Here is a 25,956-nt window from a genome sequence, read left to right as displayed (position 1 = left end):
CACACACACACACACACACACAAATTATCTTTTATATTACTATTTGGAGTTGGGATTGATCCTAGAGAGGGCAGGCAAGGCATCGTGGAGAATTCTGTTTAGATGAAATCTGGAATTTGTATAATAGGCAAGGACTTTGATGGCTTGTCCTTGAGTAACCAAGTGGCAGCCACAGCAGACCCTGGGATGTCAGAGTAACACATGTCCCCTTGCTTTCCCCGCCCGCAGTGCGCCTCTCTGGATGGCAAATGCTCCATCAGCTGCGATGACGAGGTAAGAAGACCTCTTGGTCCTCCTTCTGTCCCAGTCAAGGGGAGGGGACGGGGGGGGGCACCTTCACACAGAGGGAATGCCGCTAAAACAGAGACAAAACTGAACCAGGCTCCGAAAAACCCAGGGCTACTTTCTTTGTTCCTTTTTTCTTTCTTCCCCCAATTAGATAATTTATCAGAGCAAGAGAAATGTGCTTTAAGTGTCCTCAGGACAACACTATTGAAATGTTTGCATTTTATAGGAAAAAATAGAAATGACTGCCATTTGAAGCTCAAGTTACAATTCTCAAATCTTTTCCCCTGTGTGCTCTCTCTTTTTAGCATCATAACAACCAGTGAAATGGGTAGGAATGGTTGTTCTGTTTTGCAGAGAAACTGAGGAGCAGAGAAATGAAATGATTTGCTTAATTTCATGTACTAAACGAGCTGAAAACCTAGGAGTTGAAAATTCAAAATTTTTTATACCTGCATAGTGTTTCCCCCCTACAACGCCCTTTCCCTCCCTCCCTCCCTCCCTCCCTCCCTCCCTCCCTCCCTCCCTTCTCTCCCTCCCTCTCTCTCCCTCTCTCTCTCCCCCCTCTCTCAGAGGAGGAATTTAAATCCCACACATGAGCAAGAGGAGGAAAGAACATACCACTGCCATAAGTTTGTCTGTCATACTTATGTTTTTATAGCATTCAACCCCACACACCCTCTGCCCCATGTTTTAAAGCAAGCAGATGTGTAGTGGCCTCTCCCTTTGGCTCCGGTAGCCCTTCTCTCCTGTGTTAGCTAAACATTAGTCAATACATAAACTGGAACTTATAAATAATCATATATTTATATTCCTGCTGGTTACCACGGGGATTAAAGAAATCCTAGCCAAACATAATTTCAAACAGAAAACATAGATTGGAAGTATATTTCAAAAAAGTGGGCAAAGGAAAAACAAGTAGAGAAATTACAGAGGGAGGGAGTTAAAACATACAATGCGCAGTCCCCAGAGATCTGGCTGCTGGTTTTAAAAATGATCGTAATTGTGTGTGAGTCACTATCCAAAGAGTAAAAGCCAAACGATCAGCTTTTCAGAGGAAGCCCAACTTTTTCTGTCAAATAAAAAATAATTTTCCCAATAGCAAAGAGCATCCTATGACGTTTTATGACCAATACCCTTTCCGTAAGTTTGGGACTGTCATTCATAGGATAGACAAGTGGCCTCAAACCTCTCCTCTTCTTTGAGACATTTATTGTCATATTGGAGTGATCAGCTCCAAACAACACAGCTCAATAATAATATTAATTAAACTGTTAACTTGTATAGTAGGTGTAATTACTGATTTCAGTTTGCTGTGAGAAAACTGAGGATGGCTGGTTAGTTGAGTGTATGGATGATGGTTGGTTGGCTGGTGGGATGGATGGCAGTTTGCCTAGTTGTGTGGTTGGTTGGTTGATTGGCTGGCTGGCTCATTGGGTGGGTTGCTGGTTGGTTGGTTGACTAGTTGGTTACTAGTTGGTTGTTTGGATGATAGATGGATAGTTGGTTAAACAGTTTGATTAATAAAGCCAAAGGCAGTAATTTCCAATATATGTTTGTTGTCCAACGACTGATTTCATAGGTGGTACAGCATGACCGTTAAGGGTGCAGGCTACAGAGTTCAGATAGATTCAAACTGCGACTCTGACAGTAATGAGCTACGAGACCTTGGGCATATTGTGAAGCCTCTGTGCCTCAGTTTCCTCAGCTATGCAGTGAGGATAGTAATATCCACTTCACAGAGTAATGGTGAGGAATGAATGAGATGATGTATGAGAAATGCATCGTATAGCTCCTGGCGACTGCTGAGCACTCAGTAAATGTCACCTATAAACCCAAAAAGTCTACTTGACTCTAAAACCTCAGGCAGCAGGGGCACTTTAGGCAGCTTACAATCTCTCCTGGGCACTGTAAGTACAAGTAAGATGCTTTCTCACTGATGATCACCTTTAGCAGACGTTGGGATAAACCTCCATTCAAATGTCATTGAAAGGCTACATAGTTTGAAAATTAAGCATTGCTCTGATTTCTGACCCTTATCTGATGCCCGAATGCCCTCATTTGGCACCTTGAGACTATATCATTCATTTCCCATTTTGACTCTAAGTTTTGGCTTCAGGAGACCAACGGACATAGTTATAAATGGAAAAGCCAACCCTGCCTTCCCTTTGAGGCCCCTTTTCCAACCTTTTGGCAGACTCTTTCCATGTGTCCTCCTCTTTCAATAACTTTTAATTAAGCCTTTGAGACCATGTCCCTCCTCTCTCCCAACTGCCCTCAAGTGATCAGGTCCCGTTACAAACAGCTGTGAGGGCTCCTTAAGTACATGTGCTTATGGCTTCTTCTCTGCACTGAAGACCTGGCCCAACTCCCTTGGATCCCTCACCCACGCTTCCCTGGGACCCACTCCCACCCCTCTGTCTCATCCATCAGTTGACTCCATAGGCCTTCGATGAGTGCCCTGGGCTGGTGGGTGGAGTTGGCATGGCCAGATGTCATCCCATCTTGTAGCATTACATTTTTGGTTGGTCCAGGCAGTGCCTGAGCCGTGTGCCTTGGAGGGGTTGCCTCTGAGCCTGACTGACAACTTTTAAGGAGCTCCATTCCGCTGAGGTGGGTGTTAGCTTCAGAGCACAGAGACAATATTCATACTCATTCATTCAAGACATGTTTACTGAGCCCATCTATGTGCCTGGTACCTCTCAACCCCTGGGAGTCAATGGGAGTCAGAGTCAGAAATGGTTCTTTGTCCCCCAGGAGCTCACAGGTTGGCAGGGGAGAGAGCACATGTGGTGATCAACTGTGATAAGTGCTGTGAATTAAATTAAATTAACGGGGGGTGGTCAGGGAAGGCTTCTCTGAGGAGTAACATTTAAGTCAACTGGAGATGAAGAGATGACCTTGAAGACAATGCTCAGAGCATGAGGAACCTTTACAGGCAGAGATCACCACAGGCAAGTGCTGAGTGGCAAAGGTCAGTGTGATCTATGGAAACGGGTCAGCATTCAGACAGAAGGGAAGGAGGGCAGTGCCACCTCTGGTGTGTCTCAGACAGGGGAACCATTGTCTCCCCACTGCTCTCATTCTCTTCTCCCACTCACCTTTCCACCGTCTCCTGATGGAAGCCCAGGATTTTGCAAACACAGTGGGACATGAGGAGTTTCTGTCCTGCTGAGGCATTCAGGGGAGCTGTGAGGGCAGCGAGAGGGTAGAAAATTTCAGATTCAAAATCACCTGCCATTCTCTCTTGTTCCAAAGGAATAGTCCTGATTAGACTTTGTAAGGCCTTGTAGACATTTCCCCTGGAATTTGAAAGACCTCCTTGAAGCATGACAAGCTGCGGGAAGAGCTAAATCAAGTAGCCAGGTGCCTCCATCTCTGGACCCAGCCAGCCCGCCAGGGGAATAGCCATTGAGGGCAAGGGCAAGGGCACAGGTGACTCCCGCCAGGCACTTCTATTCAAAGTGACCCCTTTGCAATAAATTTTTCAAAAGACAATAATTTAATAAATGAACAAACAAAACAAAAACAAACTCATAGATACAGAGCACTAATTGATGGTTGCCAGATGAGACGAGGGTGGGTAGGTTGGGTGAAAGAGGTGAAGGGATTAAGAAGTTTACAAATTGGCAGTTACAGAACAGTCATGGAGATGTAACGTACAGCATTGGGAGTATAGTCAAGAATATTCTAATAGCTGTGTATGGTGCCAGGTGGGGACTAGACTTATCAGGGAGATCACTTCATAAGTTATATAAATGTCTAACAATTACACGTACACGTGAAACTGATATAATATTGTATGTCAACTATAATTGAAAACTTTTAAAAATTATTTTTAAAAGACAGTATTTTGATTATGATGGATGACCTATGATGAAAAGATACATCAAGTGATGTGACGTAAGGGTCAGTCTGTTCCACACTCGAAATATAAGGGGTTAGTTTGTGAGACCTGAAGAAAAGGTAGTAAGTGTCACCTTCTGCGCCTGAGATGGGGAGACTCAGGCCCCACCCTCAAAGGTAAGAGCCCAGCCCACCCCCTTTGGCTTTTTCCCTTCCTCTCTCCCCTCTTCTCACTCTTCTCTCCCTTCTCTCTCTCTCCACACAAATGAAAACAACAGGCGGTATAATGCTGGGCTTCTAAGTGATCATTGCTCAGCCTATACCAACCAAAACCAACAGAAGTCACCCCCCCAAAGAAAAGGCAGAACAAGAAGCGACCAAGCCCAACCAACCCGCCTCCACAACCTCTTACTGTGAACCAAGGAACAACTTCCATTTCTGAGAATCTCTAAATTTGTAGCATTTGGATACTTGGTGGCACATAACCGGTGACCAATAGACATCATTTGCCCAATGAAAGCAAGCACAGGTTCTTGGAGGACTCCCTGTCCGCTCTGCACTTCACCTGTGCTTGGCACTCCCCCTCCCACTTAATCTTCTCAACCGCCCTGTGAAACGGGCCTTGCTGTCTCCATCTTTCAGACAAGAAAACTGTGACTCAGTTAACAGTTTGCTCAAGGTCACACGGAGAGCAAATGTCAGAGTCTCTGATTCTCAAGCTAGTACGAGCCTTCTGGGGCCAATACCACCTTCCTGTTGACACCAGCCTGGTGCTGTTTCTCAGCCAGGCCCCTTCCTCACCAGCTTTCCTTGCTGCCTGTGACTCTGCCTGATGAACATGACCTGGTTCTGGGCTTTATCCTCAAGTTCTGCCTGATGTGCCTTTTGTGCCCCGGAATCAGATTTCTCTGAGCAATACTGAGTCATCAATAATTGAAGAAAAGACGTATTTAAAAAAAACAAAACCAAAACAACTTCTCTCCCTCTGTCTTTATCTTTGCATTTTTCAAACAACCTCATACATAGGTGCATTGTCAAAGAAGGCTGTGGAGTAGGTGCTCACAATATCTGTCAACATTCAGAGCTCCTGATATCTGTCAAAACTCAGAGCTCCTAGTTTCTCCATTTTCAGTTTGGACAAGGTATTGGGCAGACACCTTCCAGGATGTTCAGTTTAATTTGAGGGAAAAGTCGCCTAGTGAGGGAAAGCTGAGGAAATACCTCCTCTATTTCCTCTTACTGGAGGGAGGGTATGGAATAGTCCATTGAATGTTATTTATTGTATAGAGACACAGAGGAAACAATTGGTCAGACTGGAATGTGGCGGATTCTGCGCCGACTGTTCCGTAGCCCAGCATCCTGCTCCCCTAATTCCAGCGAGCTTATTTCACTCCACCGCACTTCCCAATAATAATTTAATCCAAGAGGTTGTTGGCAGCGAGGTCTGTTCAGGAAGTCATCGTGGTGACTAAACTTACCTCACATGAAAGTGTTGCCTATGAAAACTTAACACCGCCCATCAGAGGCAGCGACCCAGGCCTAGATCAATGACGCAGCATCTTGCTTCTGACTGATTTTCTCAGTAATTTGTAAATCACAACATTGGCAGTATCTGTTTCTTGCTTAATGCTGTGGCCAAGTCTATTAATGATCTGCGTAACCTTGCAACTCAAACTCATTCATACACCAGCACTGACAGTGTGGCATCTTCTCTACCAGTTCCTAAGGTAAGGGGGTGGGGGAGAGTGAATTTAAAAATAATGTTAAAAGGAAGCAGGGTCCAAGAAGTAAAAGCCAATTGGTAGTCAGTAGAGACAGAGCAAATGCGATGCCCAGGAGGCGGTGTGCCCTGTGCTGGAGCAAAACGCGAGGTTCTTCGGAGCAAGTGGAAGCTTAGGCCTAGAGTCCTCGGGGAGCCTTGGCCACCCTCCTTCTGTTCTTCGTCCCATCGCCGACTGGTAGGATGCAGACCAATCTGACCACATTGGGTGGATCATCAAGTGTATTTTTAGGTTGTTCCCTAGCAAGCGATGGGGGTCGTACAGAAAATCCCCTCAGCTGTGTTTGGACTAAGTCTCTTGGTTTCAGATATTAACTCAAAAAGCATGTGTTTGGGGAATCCAGGGTCCTACAGTTGGGGTCAATACCATTTTATAAAATGGCCCCAAACACCAGCCACTTTTGTTGTTTTTTCATTGTTTTCAGCCATAATAATAACATTCTAGGCATTTGGTGTCTTGACTAACCTGGCTGGCTTTTCTGCCATTTGTTGTGTTTCTGCTGGTGCCACGTGGCAGGTGAGCTCTGTCCTTAGCTATCTGTATGTTAAGGGATTGCTTTGTTCAAACGGGCAGCCTTCCATGAACAGGCCTTAACTACATCCTGTTGTCTCTGGTGAGGTAGAGGGGTCGGCCAGGGGAAGCAGGGGGCTTCCTGGAGTCATGTGCTACTTGTTTCACTGTGTGACCTTGGGTGAGGTAACAGCTCCAGGCTTCTCCTCTAAGGGGATAATCCCTCCCGGGCAGTGTGACAAGTAAGGATTGTGTCAGTGGTCCCATAGCCACTATGCTTCTGCTCTTATATTATCATTTAGTCTATTAAATATTTATTATTATTATTATTATTATTACTAGAGAGGATCACGTGTTTTATGGAAAACTTCTTTTAGTGATAGTTTTTAACTGATATTCCCCCAAGCTTGACATTTTTCCATTTTTACAGCTCAGTTTTCCAAGTTCTGAGTTGAAACATCCCTCTCTCCCGCTCTAGAGCTCTCTCCTCTGTTCCTTCCACACCAGAAGGGAGTGTTGCCAAGGGCAGTTCCCTGAGAAGTGAGTCTCCGAATGGCCAGTCCCACCTCGAGTCCACCCACTGCTGGCCAGGATCAGGAGCTCAGACGTCCCCATTTCAAAAACCAAAGGCTTACAGCAAATAATGAAACATTTCATTAAAGTTTTACTTCTATATGAATGGAAATTGTGAAAACACATTTATTTTATGTAACAAATTCAGGTTATAATTGCAGTTGTACTCTTAATTCTCCAAACAAAAAAATAAATCTAGTGGGGCTTGGAAGTAGGGAGGATAGTTGACCCTTAAACAGCACAGGGTTCGGGGCACCACCCCTTGAACAGTCAAAATCTGTGTATAACTTTTGGCTCCTCCAAAACGTAACTAAAGCCTCCTGTTGACCGGAAGCCTTACCAATAACATAAGCAGTTGATTAACACAGATTTTGTGTGTTATATGTATTATAAACTGTATTCTTAACAGTAAAGTAAGGTAGAGAAAAGCAAATGTAGGAAAATAAGAAGAGAAAATACATTTACAGTATTTATTGAAAAAAATCCACATATAAGCGCACCAGCACAGTTCAAACCCATGCTGTTCAGCAATCGACTGTATAATGTTTCTGACACAATCACAAAATATCACAATATAGAATCCTTCCCTTCACATTTGAATTTCTGAGAATGATCGATCACAAGGAGGCTCGAAGATAGTAGAGTTTCGTCACTTTTCCCAGCAGCTTCTCTCCATCCCTGGCTTTTGAAATCATTCTTTCTGGAAGCCTCTTCTGTATTATCTGTGGTGATTTTATCTTTCTTCACGTGTCATGTCTGCCAGATCCTAATGGGCCAATGGCTCCCTGTGTGACTGGATTTGTTCTCCAACAGCACTTTCATGGACTTCACACAACATTTTGGCTCTTTCTCAAGATTTTCGATTGACTTTATAATCCATTTGCCTTGTACATGCCTTGTATTATCCAATATTTACAACATTAGGCAAACAGAGATATTGACCAAAGATAAAGGTCTAATAGCAAGACGACTAATTGGCTAGGAACTAATTTTATAATTAGGGATGGGGGTGGTTTATGATGACTTTTGATTCTCTGCGCGCCTGGAAGGATCTGGAGAGTCACTGTCTGAATGTGGGGGACGCTCCTGCACTCTGTATGTGTTTACTGATTGAATGGAGGTAACCTCCCTTTGCTTCAGTGTCTAGATCTGCAAAGTGAGGCCCATGACATTCAAATCAGCAAGGACATGGATTTTTTCTAATATGACCCAATGTAAACTGGATTAAAACTCATTGGAGGACCAGTGAAATCTAAAAACCCATTGCTGTCCAAAAAAACTTTCTACAGTGACAGAAATGTCCAAAAGTAGGCTCATTCGCTACAGCTAGTGTGGAACACTTGAAATATGACTGGTGCAACCTAGGAACTGGATTTTTAATTTTACTTAATTAACTTTAAATTTAAATCTGCATGTAGCTAGTGGGTACCATATTGGACAGCACAGCTCTATGAGGTGGTTGTCTCCTAAAAAAATGGAGAAAGTTGGTCAAGATTCTCGCTGGGGCCGAAGTAATATCCATGCAGCTAAGAGCTTCTTCAAATAGCAGGAGTGTGACCAGGTTACCCAGGGCCCCTCTGAGAAACCCCACTGCCCACCAAAGCCACCAACTCTTTCATAGAAGGTGCTAGCAGGCTTTTCATTTTCTGCTAATTCCCCACCACTGCCTAGTAATCAGGGATGAATCTTTCTGAGCAGCTCAATGCTGTACCTTTTGTGCCTGATTAAAACCAACTCCATGGATAGGTAAATGTCCCCGAAAACTCCAGCCTTGTGGTGGCCTGGAGCTAGGGGGAGTTTAGCTCAGGGTAAAGATATGTTACAAATTAAATGTTGCAGTTGGTATGTAAAGCTGCAATAAATAGAAACTGAGTTACATCAAGGACAGAATTAAACCTTAAGTTTAAACTCCACAGCACTGTAATTAAAACTTAGCCTGTAGCAAATCATTCACTTGAGATTAAAGTAGTGTGGGGGAAGCAGAGGTTTGGGCTTACCTTGCTTTCCACAATTTATAAGTCTGAGCTACCAAAAGCTACCAGCCCTGCCCCCAAATCCAGCTCCCAATTAAAAACACAGTTTGAAAACCTTTAGGATGCCTGAGGGGCCCCTTTAACAGAAGTCTGCCCCTTCCCCCCCTGCCTAAGTCTATGAACAAATTAAAAAATATTACCTGGTCCCCTGATGGTCTTCTGAGCTGACACGGTGTTTTCATTAATACATCATTAGAGTAATGACATTGTGCTGGCGTTTTGCTTTCCAAACAGCCTGCACTTCAACCACTGTGAACACAGGCTCGGGGCCTCTGAACACTTTGTTCCTGGGAAATATTATTCACATAAAGGAAAGAAAGGAAGACAAACTGTAATTCATAATTTTTTAATGTGTATTTTCCCCCCCTCCTAATCTGGGATGTTCAGGCTCGCTTGGTGTTTTATTTTCGTTTGTTAGTTTTGCAGAGTAAACACTGGGGTTAGGTTAACCATGGCCTTAACTCCTAGAGCCAGCAGGCATTTTCAGTTCTCCCACAGCCCAAAGCAGGTTTCTCTCACGTTGGAAGTACGTCATTTTGTGTAAACGCAGTCTGAGGATACAAAGCTGAAACTGTGGTGTTTTTATTTTCTAGACTGTGAACTGTTACCTCATAGACAATAATGGATTTATTCTGGTGTCTGAAGACTACACACAGGTGAGCGAGAAATTTCTACCAACCCAGAGTAAGGAACTCAGAATGCGCTTGAGTCAGGGAAAGCAAATTATGGTGTTAAAACTTCGAGACAATGATCTATATTTAAGAGGTAATAGCAGGAGATTATAAAACCTTATTTCCATCCTTCTAAGAATGTCACAGCCCACTTCTCAGCAGGCCCCAAAGAGTTTTTACCTCCCAGTGGGGGTTGGTGGGGGGGGACACAGAGCCCAAGGTCTGCTCTCTCACTCATAAAATGTTCAATTTATAGAACTCTATGCCTCGAGGGTAGAGGTGCCTTAAAGAGTTTGGGCAATTTTAAGGAGGTTTCCTCCTTTTGATATTTTATCTTCACATATATATATAATTTATATATACACACAGACACAGATATATTCCAACGTAATTATTCTTTATGGCTCTCTTTCTGGGTTTTGCTCTTTAAAAATCAGCAATCTGAGTTCAAGGATTAACTTGTGCTCTCGACACTGAGGGACAAGTATCCGGAGGCAGACAAAGAATGTTCTTCATTCGAGTGAGCCGTGTGCAGTGCGGGGACAGGAGGGAAAGACATGGGGAAGAAAACCCACCAAGCTATGGGGCTGAGCACAGAAATCCCCAGTGTATTCAGAAACCAAAATAAGAGTTGAAATCCATAGCATTACAACTTTGTGCATTAAAACATTTTTTGCAATTAGAAGTCAAATTAGCCTATTAAAAGGCAGGGGTAGCAATGTGGTGTGTAATAGAGAGCTAAAGGTTCCTGGCAAGAGCTCTCGTCTTTAACCAGTTTTGGGGTCTTGTGTACATCAGTCAACCTGCCTGAGGCTCCTGGAGGGCTCTGGGAAAGGAGAATGGTTGACTAGATAAGGCTTCTTCTAAGTCTAATATTTGAGGATACTAACATTTTATAATGAAGCCCCATTTAAATCATTTGAAGTTCTTTAGTAGTCAATAGTGTAATAGGCGCATTATTGCTTAATAAATTAATTAGTTGTCCTGAAGTGTGGCTTCTTAGGGTCGGAGCTTAATGCTTGTTAATTTACAAACACTGGCCAGAGGTAATATGTAGAACTGTGCTGTTTCCTCTTTATCTGTGAGCTTGTTGTGGGATTTTTAAATGCAGCTTTGATGGGTGAAAACTTGTACTGTTGACACTCAAGCTGCCCCACACCCCATCTCCTCAGATGCTGGACATCACTGGACATTGGATAGTTAATGGATATTAGATCAGAGGAACAAGCCCATGAAACAGCACCAGTCTCTGAGGGAACAGGGAAGTCCCCAGGCCTGCGGTAATACGTCCGCTTGGCCGGGAGGAGAAACAGTGAGATACTCAATGTGTGGTGATTCACAGAAACTAGACTTCTGGTGGTGAGCACGCCATAGTATTACAGATGCTAAATTATAATGGGGCACACCTGGAACTTACATGTGATTAACCAATGTTAGTGCAATTTAAAAAAAAAAAAAAGAATCACTGATGGAGCAAGAACCCAGATGAATAATCCGTGAGGTGGAACTCTGTCCGTCTGCCAGAATCATGAAGGCAAGATCGGAGCCTGATCCTGGGGGAGGAAGGCGCGGGGGTGTCTTCCACTGTGAGTCCTGGACTAGCCCAAAACGTGAACCAGGAAAGAGCACCTCTAACAAAGGCCAGCCTTAGGCGTGGGCTGTCCCCTGCCGGACCTCTCCCTGGAGGAGGCCCACAGCCCTGCCCGGGGAGCCTGCCTCTGCCCAGGCTTGCCTGATGTTGTCTGGCTTCCTGCACCCCAATTAGGATAATTCTTCCTCTAATAACCAGTTCCATTGACACCGGCGTATTTACCCGCACGGAACACGAATGTCCTTCTTGCTCCTAGCGGCCTCACATGCCCACAGTTGCCAAGGTTCCAAGGGTCCCTCAGTGAAAAAAAAAAAAGGCAGTGAGATGTTTCCTATTTCTCCCTCACCCTTTCTTGACTTTTTGGCAAAGCGTATGTAGGCCTTTCTGCCTGAAAACTCCAAGGAGCGTGATTGAGGTCACTGTGCAAATGGAACCGGGATTTAGTTAATACCAAGCCTATGGAACGTATTAATTCAGGCTCCTAGAGTAATGCCCTCCGCCGAGCCACAGATGCGCCGTAAATCCTCGGAGCAGCCACAGTGGGGATGGGCTTCCCTCCTGGTGCGCACTGGCCCGGTCCAGGCGCGGCGCAGGAAGCCGGCCTGCTGGAGTGCACGCACCTCCCGGGGGGACACCCATACCTGGCTCCAGGCACCTGGAGGGATGCGTGAGGACCTTAGTCCTTTATTCCACCATTCGGAGTTGGCAAACCTCGGCCAGCTCCCAGAACTAGGCTCGCAAAAGCGTCAGCCTAGCGGCGGGGAAGGGCTGCTAGGCCTCAGATGCCCTGAAGACAGCCCCGGGTTGGGGTAGGGGTAGGCCACGGGAATCTGACGGCCCTGCTGTGTCCTCAGGGGACAGGACTGTTCTCTTCCATGGGCAGAATGAGAACCTTCCTCAGAAAGTCACTTTGAGACAGGATATATTCTCAACTATAGGAAATTTATAGGGCCGATGAAGAGAACTGCTCTATTTCCCTAAACAGGTCATCCAGGATTTATAAACAGTTCTTTTTATTGATGCTCAGGAAGCCCTTTCACAGCCTGTTTCTGTCTGTATGCAGTAGGGTTTTAATCACAAGGGACTGAGTGCAGATTAAAGCTTACGCTATCCAGGGGCGCGGTGTGCGTGTGTGCGTGTGTGCTCGCGCACGCGTGCACTGGGTTTAATTCCAGCACTCAGCACGTGTTACGTGATGCAACACCCCCACCCCACCCCATGCCATGCATGGTGCATTGTGGAACATTCCCCTCTGCTCACTAGTTTGCGCTGTAATCCCATAAATTCTCGTGACTGTTAAGACCCTTCCCCCTTTTATGTAACAGTCCTGAAAAGCCACCTTTGGCTCCGGCCAGCCCCAGGACACAGCCCGTGTCCCTTTTCTTCCCTCTCTGGTGCTCGGGCCCGTTTTTTCTCCACACTTCCTCACCCGTCTTCTTTTCTCCCTTACAGACTGGAGACTTTTTTGGTGAGGTCGAGGGAGCCGTGATGAACAAATTGTTAACAATGGGCTCCTTTAAAAGGTAAGGATTTTACGGTCCCCTGCGCCCCCCGAGAAAGTTTGCCTAAATAAAAATAAAACATACCAAGGTCAAATAAAGCAAGCCCAGACTTGACCCCGTGGCTGGTTTGTACTTGTGTTCATGCTCCAGAAGATCTCGCTGAAACCCGATGCCTCTCCGCGAGTGTTAAGAGTCTTAGAAACTCAGCTCACAATGAGTTTCCTGTTCCCCCGGCGCAGAGTTTATTGGAGGCCGATATTGAAGTTGGAGCCTGCCCTGGGACACAATTATATCAGTCGCAAGCAAGCGACTGCAGAGGGGTAGGAAACGTTTTCACCTGGTCAAAAAGGAGAACATTTTGTCTCCCACTGACAAACCAGGGAAGCTTGGTAGAAATCTGGGGCTCAGGGATGGAAAGTGATATTTAGAGACTTGATGATATAATTGTAGAAAATCAATGAAAGGTCTCAACACTTACTCCCAGCTGGAGGTAAGTTTAAATCTGCTGCTAGAAGAAAACCCAGATGGCTCCAAATTCCTCTGGTGGAATGTACTACTCAACTGGGCCCTGAGAGCTCTCACCCACCCTGAGTGAAGCTTCCTCCCAGGCCGTCCCCAGGGATGGCCTGCGTGCTCTCGGGGACACCAAAGCCTATGGGAAAAGCCATCACCCCAAGAGATCAGTATGCCAGGAATGTCCTCAGGGAGTCAACCTATCTCCTTCCCTTGGCCTCCCGGGAAATGGTGGCCTTTGGAGTGGTGCTTTCATGGGCATATTTGATGCTGTTAAATATGTAATAGCAGGAAATAGAAGGATGGGCCTTGACTCACCACTGGTCGCTGGTGGGAAGGGCGGTCTCCCATTGACCACTCTCCCTGAATGGCCAGGAAGTGTTAGCTCAGGAAATCAGACTTTTAAGCCAGTCAACAAGACCCACTGAGCACGGTGCTGAAAGCAGGGAATTCAAAAATGATGACCTGATTTTTGAGATTCCATAACTTGTTTGTGCCAGAAGGAGGGGAAAAAAGAAATGATAGAAAAATTGGCGGAACTCCAGCCCTTCTGCAGCCTCTGACACACTTGCTCCAGGGCCTGCCTGAGCAGACTGCTCACTCCTGCTCGTTCTGTCTTTAAAATTCAGGTACAGGCTTTTGCTTTTGTTCCAGGAGTCGTTGTGCATATGTGTGAAAGCTGCCGGGTGCTGGGCTGGGTTGCTAGGGACTTTTTCTGGAGTTTTTCTGGATTTAAAACTTCCAGGGAAGCTCCTGGATCGTCTGCCCCCGGGGGCACCACTGGTTCTGTGTATCTCTATGTGGCTGTGTCCATTTGTATCGTGTTAGCATGTTTTCAGCTTGGGAGTTGGGGGAGACAAAAGATAAAGAGTACTCACACACGTGTTTCTCATCGCAAAGCATAATTTTCAAAGTCTTTAACAAAATCTTTTATTTTTATTTTTCCTCTTGGATATTTCCTTCAAAGAGTTTGGTGGGAGAAAGAAAGCTGTTGTAGAGTTGAATTTTAAATTCCTAGTCTTCTCCTTAATGTGGGTGAAGTGTGATTGGCATGAATCTAGAACATTCTTTCACTGTGAGAGTAGCTAATATAGTTGAGGAAGGGGAAAGACTGGGGACTTTTCTCAATTTTAACAGCAACTGCTGTCATCTGGGAGTCAGCTGACAGGCCTCCTGAGCCTCTTGGAAAGGGCTCCTCCCTGGGGCCAGGAGAGTCACGAGAGTTTGGGTTTAGGAGTCAGTGGATTGGGTTCAAACCCCGCTCTGACCCTGACTAGCTGCATGACTTAAAACAAGTCAAGTTACCCCTCCAAGCTTTGGTTTCCTTACAGGGAAAATGGAGATGATAGTAATAATTACTTCCATGGGCTGCTGTCCGAATTAATGAGATAATTATAAGCATAAGGTTCTTACACAGTGCCTGGCACATGTTAAGGGCTCAGTAATTGCCAGCTGCTGCTGTGACCTTTGTTGTTATGGATCTTGGCTCAGCCTTGGCATTGCTTTCTCCTTGGCACCGGGCAATGCTTCCTCTGCACTCACAGGTCTCACCACGGGCTTCCCACGACACTTGGCGATGGGGCCTCCAGTGTTGGGGCCCTGCTAGCAGGCAGTGCTTACGGCGCAGGTGGACAGTCCTTCACGCAGACCAGTATTTCAGAAGCACTTAAAGGCTGTAGCTGGGAGTAACAGTGCTCTGGGAAAGGTCATGCATCATGTTAATCTGAGGCCACCTCCTCCCTAAACCAGGACGCTCGGAGGCTGAGTTGCTCTAGTGACATGGCTGGGCCCAGGTAAAGCTCAGGAATGGGTGGCTGAGATGACCTTTGATATTAGCATCTTAATCAGTGCCTGAATGGCGCTAAGGTGGTTTTTTTTTTATTTGATCTGCTCATACCCAGTCCTAAACAAATGAGTTTCATATACAAGAAGCCTACAAACCATCTTCCCCAGAAAGAGCTCAGAGAAGAGCACCATCTCCCTTTATCAACCTCCCTTTGTAACCTCCCCTGGTCCATGTCTGCTGCTTCTCCCTGATGCTTGCCGATGTGTCTGTGGACTCTTTTCCTGGCTGGTCTGACCCCTCACCTGGTGACCTGATGGCCACTCTACCTAGCAGTGCCATCGGAGAGAAGGGACACTCACTTCTGCTTCTGCAGTGCCACATAGAAGGAAGGAAGGCTACCGACTTGTGTGAACAAATGACCACTTGAAGGAGCATGTGCAAACCATCTAGGAGACAAACGGTCACTCTTGGATGTTTAGTTGAGTCTCTGATGTGACTCTGGCCACCCAGCATATGACATAGCACCAGGGGCCAAATAACATACCCGTTGCTTCAGTGATGTGAGAATATAGATCACCAGGGCTACCTTCCCTGAGCCCTTCCACGCACCAGGCCTGGGTGGCACCTGAGAGATTGTACCACTTGCAGTTCTTTCCAACAACCCAGTGAGACAGCTGTGGACAGGACCAGCTGCACAACCAACAGGACACAGTGCAAATGGCCACGTGGGGCCCTTTGTTCCAAAAGTGTCCAGAATTCCAAGACAGCAATAGCAGAGCATTGAACCTAGCATGGGGCCCTTCTAAGAAAGAGCAGGGTCCTGTGCAGTTACACAGGCCATGTGCCCATTACCTGGCCCTGGGTATAAATATACTCAAATTATAGATGGAAATAATGAGGCTTGGACAAGTTAAGAACTCTCCCTAAGCCTCTGTGTAACAGAGCTGGATTCAACTATCTTGTGCTCTGAGCACAGAGAGAATTTTCTAGCGTCTGCCCTTGACCTGGTTCTATGTAAGATTAGTGACTGTATCTTCCTTCAGCTCACTTGAGAAGCGAAGGATGGCTGAGGAAGACGTTGTCTCAGCAATGTCTTATCTGGGCAAGCAGAACTTTCAGGACGGGAGGCTGGCTGAGTGATATGATCACCCAGATTTCTTTTAGCTGAAGTTGACAAATCGTTGACCCAAGACGAGTCCCCAGGCCTCCCTTGTTTTCTCATAAGATACCATGTGCCTGGTCAGCTGTTTGTATCACAGACAGAGCTTCAACTGCTCCTGCATCCTTACCACAGATAGTAAGTGGACTCCCTCCCTGAGCAGTGACTCATTTAGGGTTTTTCATTTCAGCTGTTTTGCTTTTCCACTCATGTTCATGTCTAACGAGAGCCTTACACTCATGTTTCTCAGAATCCACACTCTGTGGTCCCCTTGGGTGTCACTGGAAGTGACATGTCCCCTCTGACAACTACTGAGAGAAAACCTAGTTGTCCAGTTTCAAAACATTTTCATTGTAATTCACTTACCCCTCCTCATTTCCTTGCCCCCAGTGATGCAAATTCAATGTAAAATATGCAGGGTGATGTGGGGAAATGTATGTAGCAAGTCATAGGAGAAGATTCAAGGCTCCTGAGAGGGCCTCTGTGACACAGTGGACTTGAAATAAGACACGGGTTGAGCTCCGGAGTCACCACCACGTGGCCTAGGACAGATTCCTCAGTCTCTTTGAGTCTCAGTTGTTGTTGTTGTTTTCTTGTCACCAAAATATGGACCTGTGGGGGAGGGTGGTGAAAATCAACTAAAACAAAGACATATGAAAATGCCATGCAAATCGAAAAGCTTTGCAAACAGCAGCTAAGATTAGCTCTTGGATAAGAGCACCCAAAATCAGATCTTTTTTTCCCTTCCTTTTTTTTTTAGACTAATGAACCCCAAAATGTGGTTAATGCACAGCAGTTGCCTCTGTAGCACAGCCTTCAGGGTGGGCCTGTGAGCCTGGCCTCTGCCAGCATCTCCTGGAAAGCTTTGCAAACACACCTATGCTGGGCTGCACCCTAGGAGATTCCTATTTAATTCTTCTGAGGATGAAGCCCAGGCGCTGATGCTTTTTAAAAGCATCCACGTGATTCCCATGTGCAAGCCTGGTCAAGAAATACTAAGTTGAAGGCACCCGGTTATCAGTCTAGATGCTGCCCACTTTGGAAGCTGCCTGAACTTGGGCAACTTGAACTCACTAGATTTCAGTGTTCTCTGCAGCAAAATAGAACTGAAAGAATTCTTCCTAAACCTGCAAATGAGGGTTAAATGGGATAATGCATGCTTTTAGCAAGCATTCTTGTGGTTTCTGCCAAGGGGTCTTCCCTTGTTCTTTGTGTATCTAATTAAGCTTGAGGAAGGAAAGACCAATTGGGCACACCTGGCCTTTGGCTTACAGAAAAATAGACGGCTTGCTAATAATTTGTTTTTGCTTTGGGAGCTACTAATGTTTCCTATCTCTCTTGGCTGTGTCTTTTCTGTTTTGTTTTATTTTGTTTGTTTGTCTTATGTGCTTGATGCAACATGCCTAAGCTTTCCCCCCTACAAGACCATTCCTATGTTCCCTGTGGGGCTGGGGAATGTCCTCCTCACCTTGCTCCACGCACATTCATTAAAGGAGTTGACCTGTGTAGAATTCCCTGTGGTGGCTCCTTCTGCTGTTTACATCTTCTTTCTAAAAAGGTGACACTTTAGGTAGAATTCAAGGCTTGGGCCATTCCTACCCCTGTCTCTATATGATGGAACCGCCTAGGCTTGGCGACAGCCGGTGAGTGGGAGCTTTCCCTGTCCTTGGTAATTACATTACAATTCAGCAAATGCCCTGGCCTTGGAGTCTAGAGAGTGTTAAAAGAGAAGTCTGTTATGTTTGGATGTCTGCTCTCCTTTAATGCCGACTGCCCTACTGATGTCTAAGACTCAACAACTCATGTAATGAAGGTAATGGCTTCTTGGCTTCCTGTTGACCTGCCCGTGTCCACAGAAGTATGCTTTGTCAAAGGTGGTGTTGAAGGGAACAAGAAGAGAGACTGGCTGGGACAACTGTGTTTCTGGGCCAAACCTTCCTGAGTGCAGAGACGCAGAGATTTCCATGGACCACTCTTTAAAATCCTAAAGCTGCTGCTTGAGGATGCCCGGTTACAACAAAAACAATAGCTGCCCTCATCTTCATCACAATGACAGCATGCCTGATTTATTGAATACTAACTAGAGGCAAGCCATTATTCCAGGCATTTCCGTGCATTGCCTCAATTAATCCCCATAACAACTCCGTGAAGTAACTACTCTCATTATATCCACTTGACAGAAAAGGAACTGGAAGTGGAGGCTCCAAGCGTTTTAGCAACTTGTCCAAGTTCGTGCACAGCAGTGAGGGAGGGAAGTGGAGTTTGACCTCATGTCTCTTGGATTCCAGACTCTAGACAGTGGTCTCTTAATCACACGGCTCTTTCCCATCCTTGGAGCAGACTAAATATTTTCTGTAGAGATATTTATTCACATTCAGGCTTGTTTTGCTTCAGGAGATAGTGAAAGAAAGTTTCTCAATTAAACTTGGAGTCCAGTGTATCAATCAGTAGCTGGTTCTATAGAAATAATAGGAATTTACAAAATAACAAGGGGTTAAAGAATATAGGAGTCTTTTTCTCTTTTATGTGAAGATAGTCTGAAAATACTAATTTTGGGGGGCCTCATGTTGTCATCATGGATGTATGATTACATCTTTTTTTCTCTGCTTTCCTCTAAGTTGGCTTTTAAATTCAAGGTTACTTCATGGCCCAATATAACTGCTGAGATCCAGCCATCGCATCTGCAATCTAGGTTGGCAAATGATTTAGGGAGGTCCAAAAGGCCAAGTAAAATTCATTAAAATTTATTTTAATAAATGTATTTTTTTTATTTATTAAAATTGTATTTATTGAAGTATTTACTCCCATACAATACTTCTGCTTAATCCCATGGCCTCACCTAACTACATAGGAACCTGGGAAATGTGCACATTGAAAAGTCAGGGTTAGCTTGGCAGAAGAAGAGAATGGCTGTTGGGAGACTATGATAGTCTCTGTCACAGCCAGCATGCCCCAGTTTGCTTCAGACCATACAGGTCCTTTAAATATTGCATCCAGCTCCTGTGATATCCACTCTGAAAATCTTCCAGAGATGAATCTGTGTTCGCAACCCCTAGTTTCCCCCGCACCCACATGCCCAGCATAGTCCTGAACACAAATGTCCTAGTCACCATCTAACTCACCCCTGTGTCCATGATGCCTGACCCCAAGCAATGCAAGCAGGATCACTCACACTCACACCTGTTGGGTTTCACTCATAATAATAACGGCAAACACCCACGCCGCTAGGTACTGATGTGCGGAGCCTCGGGTATGAGCCCCACACTGTGCTGAGTGCAGCGCAGCGTGATTGCAGTGCAGTTGCCGTAAAATGTAGACATGGCTTCATGCGCTTGGCAGAGCCCAAGGAAGCTCCCCCAGATTCAAGTTTATAGCCTCAAATGGGTTTTGCATTAACTCATTCCCCAAGCGGAATTCAGCTGTTTCCTTCTATTTCTTACTCAAACAAAAAAGCAAAAGAAATATAATCTTTTCTATGTGGGATTAATCATGATTCCATTTTCCCCTTCAGTTTAACAAGTCAAGCTAATTTTTCTGGGAGAGGCAAGGGAGTGGGAAAATACACTGCTGGCTGGGTGCACCTCCAGGGCACCCCTGCATGGTGTCCTTTGTCCCAGAGTTGAAGCAGATGTGGCTGGGAGAGCCATGCTCTGCTCAGAGAGGGGACGCAGGGGATCCTGATGCTGGAGGCCTTGTGGGCTCTCCGGGGCCACGTTATTGCAGACAATGCTCTCATCTTGGCTCTGGAGCACTTACGTTTGTTTATCAAATCACTGCTTCCCTCCGGGTGATTAGAAATTCTGTTCACCCTTGAGGATGGCACCTATCTAGTTGGTGAGTAAAGCAAACACCCTGGATTAGTCTGCAAGGGCCACCATAACAAAATACTGGGTGGCCTATTTATTTTCTCAGTCCTGGAGGCTGGAAGTCCAATATTAAGGTGTCAACAGGTCTGGTTTCCTCTGAAGCCTCTGTCCTTGACTTACAGATGATCTTTATGTCCAAATTTCCTCTTCTTTTAAGGACTCCAGTTATATTAGAGTAGAACCCACCCTAAGGGCTTCATTTTATTTATATATTTATTTATTTATTTTTAATCCCCACCTGGGGATATTTTTTCCATTGCTTTTCATAGAGAGAGGGAGAGAGAGAAACATCGTTCGATGTGAGAGAGACACATCAACTGGTTGCCTCCCTTGTATGCCTTGACCGGGGCCAGGGTTCAAGCCTGCAACCAAAGTACATGCCCTTGGCCAAAATTCAACCTGGGACCCCTTCAGTCCATAGGCCGATGCTCTAACTACTGAGCCAAATCGGCTTGTAGGAGTCCCAGTTCCTGCTTATAAGGCACTTACAGTCCAGTTCAGAGGGGAAGAAATAAATGCATGAGAAATAATTAGCACGTGGGGTGCATCCCATTCTAAAAGTCATGGCTTCCGACCCTGGCTGCATGTTAGAACTCTTTGGGAAGTTTTAAAAAAAACACATGATACCAGGTCTCTAACCCTGACCAATGAAATCTTGGGGGAAGGGGTGATGCCTGAGCATCAGCATGTATATGATTTTTTTTACGTTTCCCAGGTGATTCTAAAGGGCAGGCAGGATTGAGAGTCACTGTTGTAAACAAATACCAACCTGTGTGCTCACAAGTGGCCTTAGGAATGGACAGTAAATGTACACCCCATTTTCTAGATTCCTCAGCTGAGACCTATACCCAGGAGACCCTTAGGGAGGAGGTTATCCTGTGGGATCCATGTTTGAGACACAGTTTAAATGCACGAACCAGAGACCTACAGGGAAGTCCCAGCCACTCCATTGGCAGTGCTGTAATCCTTGGAGAGTGACCTCACCTTCTAAGCCTCGGATCCTCGCCTGTGAAATGTAACCATGCCCCTGACATCAGAGAAAAGGCCTACATTGCTGGCAGAAAGTAATTGTTCATTCCTCAGTGTCACTGCTTTCATTACCTGGGCGAGACGCTGACATGATCAGTATCTGCAACTTTTTTTTATTTTTTAATATTATCAGCACCTGCCAATGAAAAGCATTTGGTGCTGATAGAGCCTCTGCTTAATCTATGGAACGAGTGAGGCTTTTCTCAGGGCTCCCCTCTCAGGGCTCTGCACTGGACCCTGAGTGACCCCAGTACCCTGTGCACCGGGCGTCTGGCCAGTGCAGCCACGTGACATTAATTCTCTGCTAATGACAGGTGCTCAAATTAGATTTGTTTTAGTGATTTCCAGTCGCAGCCTTCAAAGGCAGCAGGGCAAGGGCTGTGTACACTCAGCACCTCTGCTGCTAGCCGAGCTCTGCTGATCTTCAGGAACAGCGAGCTCTGCGAGGAGCTGCTGTGGCAGGACGTGGCGACTGATGCCAGAGGGGAGAGGCCAGAGCACCTGTTGGCTCTTCAGTTAGCACTCAAATCACAAGCCCGGGCTTCCCACTTACCTGGCTTTCTGAGAGGTAAGCAGTAAGGCTCCCGTGGCCCTGTCCCTTTGTTAAGAATGTCCTGTGTTCCTGCTCCATGCCCTACCACCAGCAAGTTGAAAGCAGCCCCAGAGAACACATTTTACAGCTCGGCAAAGAATACATACTTTGACATGCTACCCGAGGGAGTCGCTTTGCTTCTCATAATTTTAGATTCAGAATGGCTTAAACACATCCCACGGCGGGTCTCTGTGTCAAACACCTCCCTGTCTTGCTTTTAGGGCTGTATTTGCAAACATCGAGCTGTTTTGAGATTGGTTTTCAGGTAGCCATTTAGCCACAGTGAGTTAATTCACTGAGTCATTACCGGTAAAGTACCGGGCCTCCTGGGCACATAGTAGGTGTTTCATAAATGCCAGGTCCCACAGTTACTAACAAGCCTAACGTAGCTGAGCTCATGCCTTTGAAACTCAGCCTTCTAATTCTTAGAAGAAATGTTTTTCTTGGTTGTAGTTTTTGTCGAGTTGGAAAGAGCAGAATCAGCAAAGTGGCTTTAAACAAGTCCCTGTGTCCTGGGCCTGTCACCTGAGGCTCCACCTGGCACAGGAGCACTTGCGTTGCCCAGGGTCTGTTTGCATCACTTTGAGTTTCTTCTGAGACCATATCTGCCTTCCCTCAAAGCTTCAAAGAAACAGGGCAGGGAGCACAGTGATGCTAATGACAAGGTCTGGGCTGCAGGCTGAGGGTAAAGGGCCTGCTGGTGATGTCATGGGGGTTCAGGCATGTTATCTGCATGAGAATAAACTCCCCCTGCTGAGGGCAGCAGAGCAGCACCAGTCTTGGGCTGGGCCCAAGGCTCCGGGCTTATTTTAGAGTCAAATGAAAGCAGGCAATTACCATGTTCTTTAACTATAATCAGCCGAACAGGATACAGGTAGCCACAAAATGGAGTTATTTAAAACAGTAACAAAATCACTTCAAAAAGGGTAATAATCTGGAAGTCTCTCCTTCTGTAACGTCTAGTTAAAGCTGCCTAAGTGTGGAGACGGCAGGGAAGGCCGGTTTTGGGACCTCCTCAATGGCAAGGGGATCGGGATGGGAGAGCTTCCTGGTGAAATGAAAGCCAGGAACCCTGGCCTGGAGGCTGCCCCAGAGCAATTGAGTTTGGCCCCAACATGTAAACTACAGCCTTTGAAAGTGATCCTGGGAGCATCCTGAGCTTCCTGCCATCTGGCTGCAGGGTGGTTGCCATGGCGAGGGGCTCTCACCAGCAGGCCAGCTGGTCCAGCCCGGCCCCGTGACCCCTCAACAGCCCCTCGGTTTGGGTTGAGAGTCGACTCTGGACATTGGTTAGGAGACCTTATCTTGGGCAGCACTTCCCGCGACATTCCAGAGACTAGGGGATGGGGCACAGGGCTGAATTCCAAGCATTTCCTAGGATCTGTCAAACAGAGCAAGGTGGGTACAGCTCGACCCCATCTAATTCTGGCCCTGCCACTGGTTAGGTACATGAACCCGAGCGCATTGCTTAGGCTGCCTGAGGTTTGGCCTGCCTCTCTGAGAAATGGGGCAGATTAGAATGTCTCGCAAGGACATGCTTGGAAGGGCACCTTGCTCATGGCTACTGTACAGAGGTCGATGATATTAGCTGCTGTTATCGTGGTCCTCGGCTAAGAAGCGCGTGAACAGAGCCTGCATCGCCTCTTGATAACCCCGGCACAGCCTCCGAAGGTGCCTGTACTGCAGTAACAGGTGAATTTTACACGGTGTCATATGTGCCAATGAGCTAAGGAAATGAGGAGGGCTGTCCATTCTCCGACCAGCCGGTAAGGCCGGAGTCAATTCCCATCGCGTTAAACACCAACCCCGTGAATGAGTAATGGCAACGAAAACCATACTAATAAATCACAGCAGCAGCCGCAGCCCTGCCCTCCGCTGAACGATCCTCTGTGTCGAGCGCTGTGCTAATTGCAACACGTATGTGACCTCAGTTAATTACTACGGCCACCCTGTAGCATAGCCACTGTTCTCAGCCCTTTACAGATGAGGAAACCGGGGCACCAGAAACGTAAAACAAAAACACACACATTGTAATACGTAGATGAGTTAGGATTTGAGTTCTGGTGTCACTGACTTCAAAGCAATTTAACAATCAGGTCACACTGCTGTCACTTGGGCCCTGGGAAACAGTGTAGCTTTAGGAGCCCAAACGCTAACAAAATAAAAATAGGCCTCTGTCATAAGGATCATCACAGGCCTAGGACAGACCCTGCCTAGTATATTTCAGTATATTTTCACATGCCTGATCATTTAAACCCTGGAATATCTCTGTGAGTCATTTTATAAGTGAGAAAATGAAGCCTCGGAAGAGGGTAAGCAATCTGCAAGATTTCACCCCGGATAAATGGCAGAGGCAACCTCCAAAACCAAGGCCATACCGTACGCACATGCACCAGACCCCAGGCACACGCACGCTCCACCAGCCTCCGCTCCCCTCATCCCGGCCCTGGCCCAGTTTCCGCTGTAGAGACAGTTGGGCAGTAGGAGAAAGATGAAGCCAACGATAATTTTTGCCAAATCCTAGACGGCGCTTCCAGGGCCCCCTGTAGAAATCCCATGGATGAGCTTGCCGACTGAGGCACGGAAGGCCAGGCAGGGACCAGTCAGAGTTGCCCACCGTGGTCCACAGTCGATTCTGCGGCTGGGCTGCTCTCAGAGCCGTCGGTGGTTGCCGTGAGACGTTTCTCCGGGACTTCCCCGAGCTGGACACTTGCCTGGTGGCACGTTGCGAGCACCGCATTGAGGATGCCGCACATTGAGCACTGCATCGTTGCGGAAAGGAATTCCCGTGGGGCGGAGTCCTTGCAGTCGTGTGGAAGTTCATGTAGCACAGCCGTGTTAACACGTCGCCTGGCAGCTGCTACGCAACTCAGGCTGGACTTTAAGGTCTCTCCTTTGGGGTTCCCGGAATAGTGGTGAGGAGATGGGGCGGGGGAGAGGATGGAAGATGTCTTCTTTGGGAGAGGGTGTTTGCTGCATCTAAAATCTGTTAACTTGCTACCAGAAACTGCCATTATCCTTCCCTTTATAAAGTGGTTGATGGGAAATTAAAAATATCTGGAACGATTATAAAGTAGAGCTTCTGAGTTTGGGTCATAATTGAGACAACAGCTATACTTTTATCACCAGTGGGGAAAAACACGCCCATGTTCTTGTTTCACAAACTGCGCTGTTTTCATAAGTAAGAATACACTCCCTGTTACGGTGGTGGGAGTGGGGTGGGAATTACAACCAGGGAGCCAGCTGGTTTCCAGCACCCTGGCACAGTGCTGGGCATATGTTGGTCCAGGCATGTCTCCTACGGCTTGGGAGAGAGGGGGTCCGGCTGTTCTCTATTCCAAACTGGCCCTTCGCGCTCTGCTCCGCCTCGGAGACATGGCCACAGTGGGTTCCGTCCCAGCCCAGAATGCAGTCCAGACAGCGTATTCCCTGTGGGGCGTCCTGGTCCACGCACATTGTCTTTAACAAACCAGAACGACTGTCCCTTCAGTGTGGGGGCTTCTCCTATTCCCTCGGCACCCCCACTCCTTCGTTCCCTGTATTCTTCAATTTCCAAGTGTTACAGACCACAGTGAGTTTGTGTGCCCAGCACTCGCAGTGGAGAAAGGTGGGCGATTTTATTATGAATGGTGCCCCCGGGAGAACGGGAAGCGGAGCTCCCCGATCCGGAGTTCGGAGAGGGTCTCTGAGGGTGCAGGGGCAAGTTTGAATTGGAGGACCTTGGAGCGTGGCCGTGTGTGGTGGGGGGCATCAGTAGGGGATCTTCCTAGACAGCAGATCCTCTGCCTCTGAAGGGCCCCGGACTTCACGCTCCCTTTATGTCCTGGTCCCTTGGCTCCTTGGGCGGTGGGCGGGGGAGACGTTGGTTCAGCTGCAGCTGGAGGGCAGAGTTCTCCACTCCGCACCTGCTTCGGCTGCGTGACTTGTGCTTTTGGCTTGCCGCCTCTGGAAAGCAACTCAGCTTTTCTATCCTGCCGTTAAACGGGAGAGAGCCACTTGGAGCTGGCTCTGCAGTTGCGCAAGGGGAGCAAGACAGTGTTTCCAGCTCGGACGTTGCCGTGTTCCTGGTGTGCGGGCTGAGAAAACAGGACTCTCCTCCCGCCTTCTCAGTCCTTCTGGCTGTGCTAATAATCAAATTAACAGCAACAGATTAACAGGAGAAAATATCCAAAGTTTGTTATATGAACGTACACTTGGGGGCCCATAAGAATGTGACCCG

At 46.7% G+C, this 25,956-nt stretch overlaps 1 protein-coding gene across 2 annotated transcripts in view; it reads left to right on the top strand.

Moving 5' to 3' along the window:
- The window catches only part of CACNA2D3 (calcium voltage-gated channel auxiliary subunit alpha2delta 3), a 768,096-nt gene that overhangs the window by 681,511 nt on the left and 60,629 nt on the right, over window positions 1-25,956 (top strand). For both annotated transcript variants that reach the window (XM_081159441.1, XM_081159440.1), the window contains 3 exons: window positions 229-273; window positions 9,622-9,684; window positions 12,743-12,813. In XM_081159441.1, the coding sequence (XP_081015567.1) occupies window positions 229-273; window positions 9,622-9,684; window positions 12,743-12,813 (179 nt within the window). The remainder of the gene's footprint in view (window positions 1-228; window positions 274-9,621; window positions 9,685-12,742; window positions 12,814-25,956) is intronic.

Source organism: Miniopterus schreibersii, assembly GCF_964146895.1.
Source record: "Miniopterus schreibersii genome assembly, chromosome: 15".
In the NCBI taxonomy this organism is placed as follows: Eukaryota; Metazoa; Chordata; class Mammalia; order Chiroptera; family Miniopteridae; genus Miniopterus; species Miniopterus schreibersii.
This window is presented reverse-complemented; position numbering and strand designations above follow the sequence as displayed.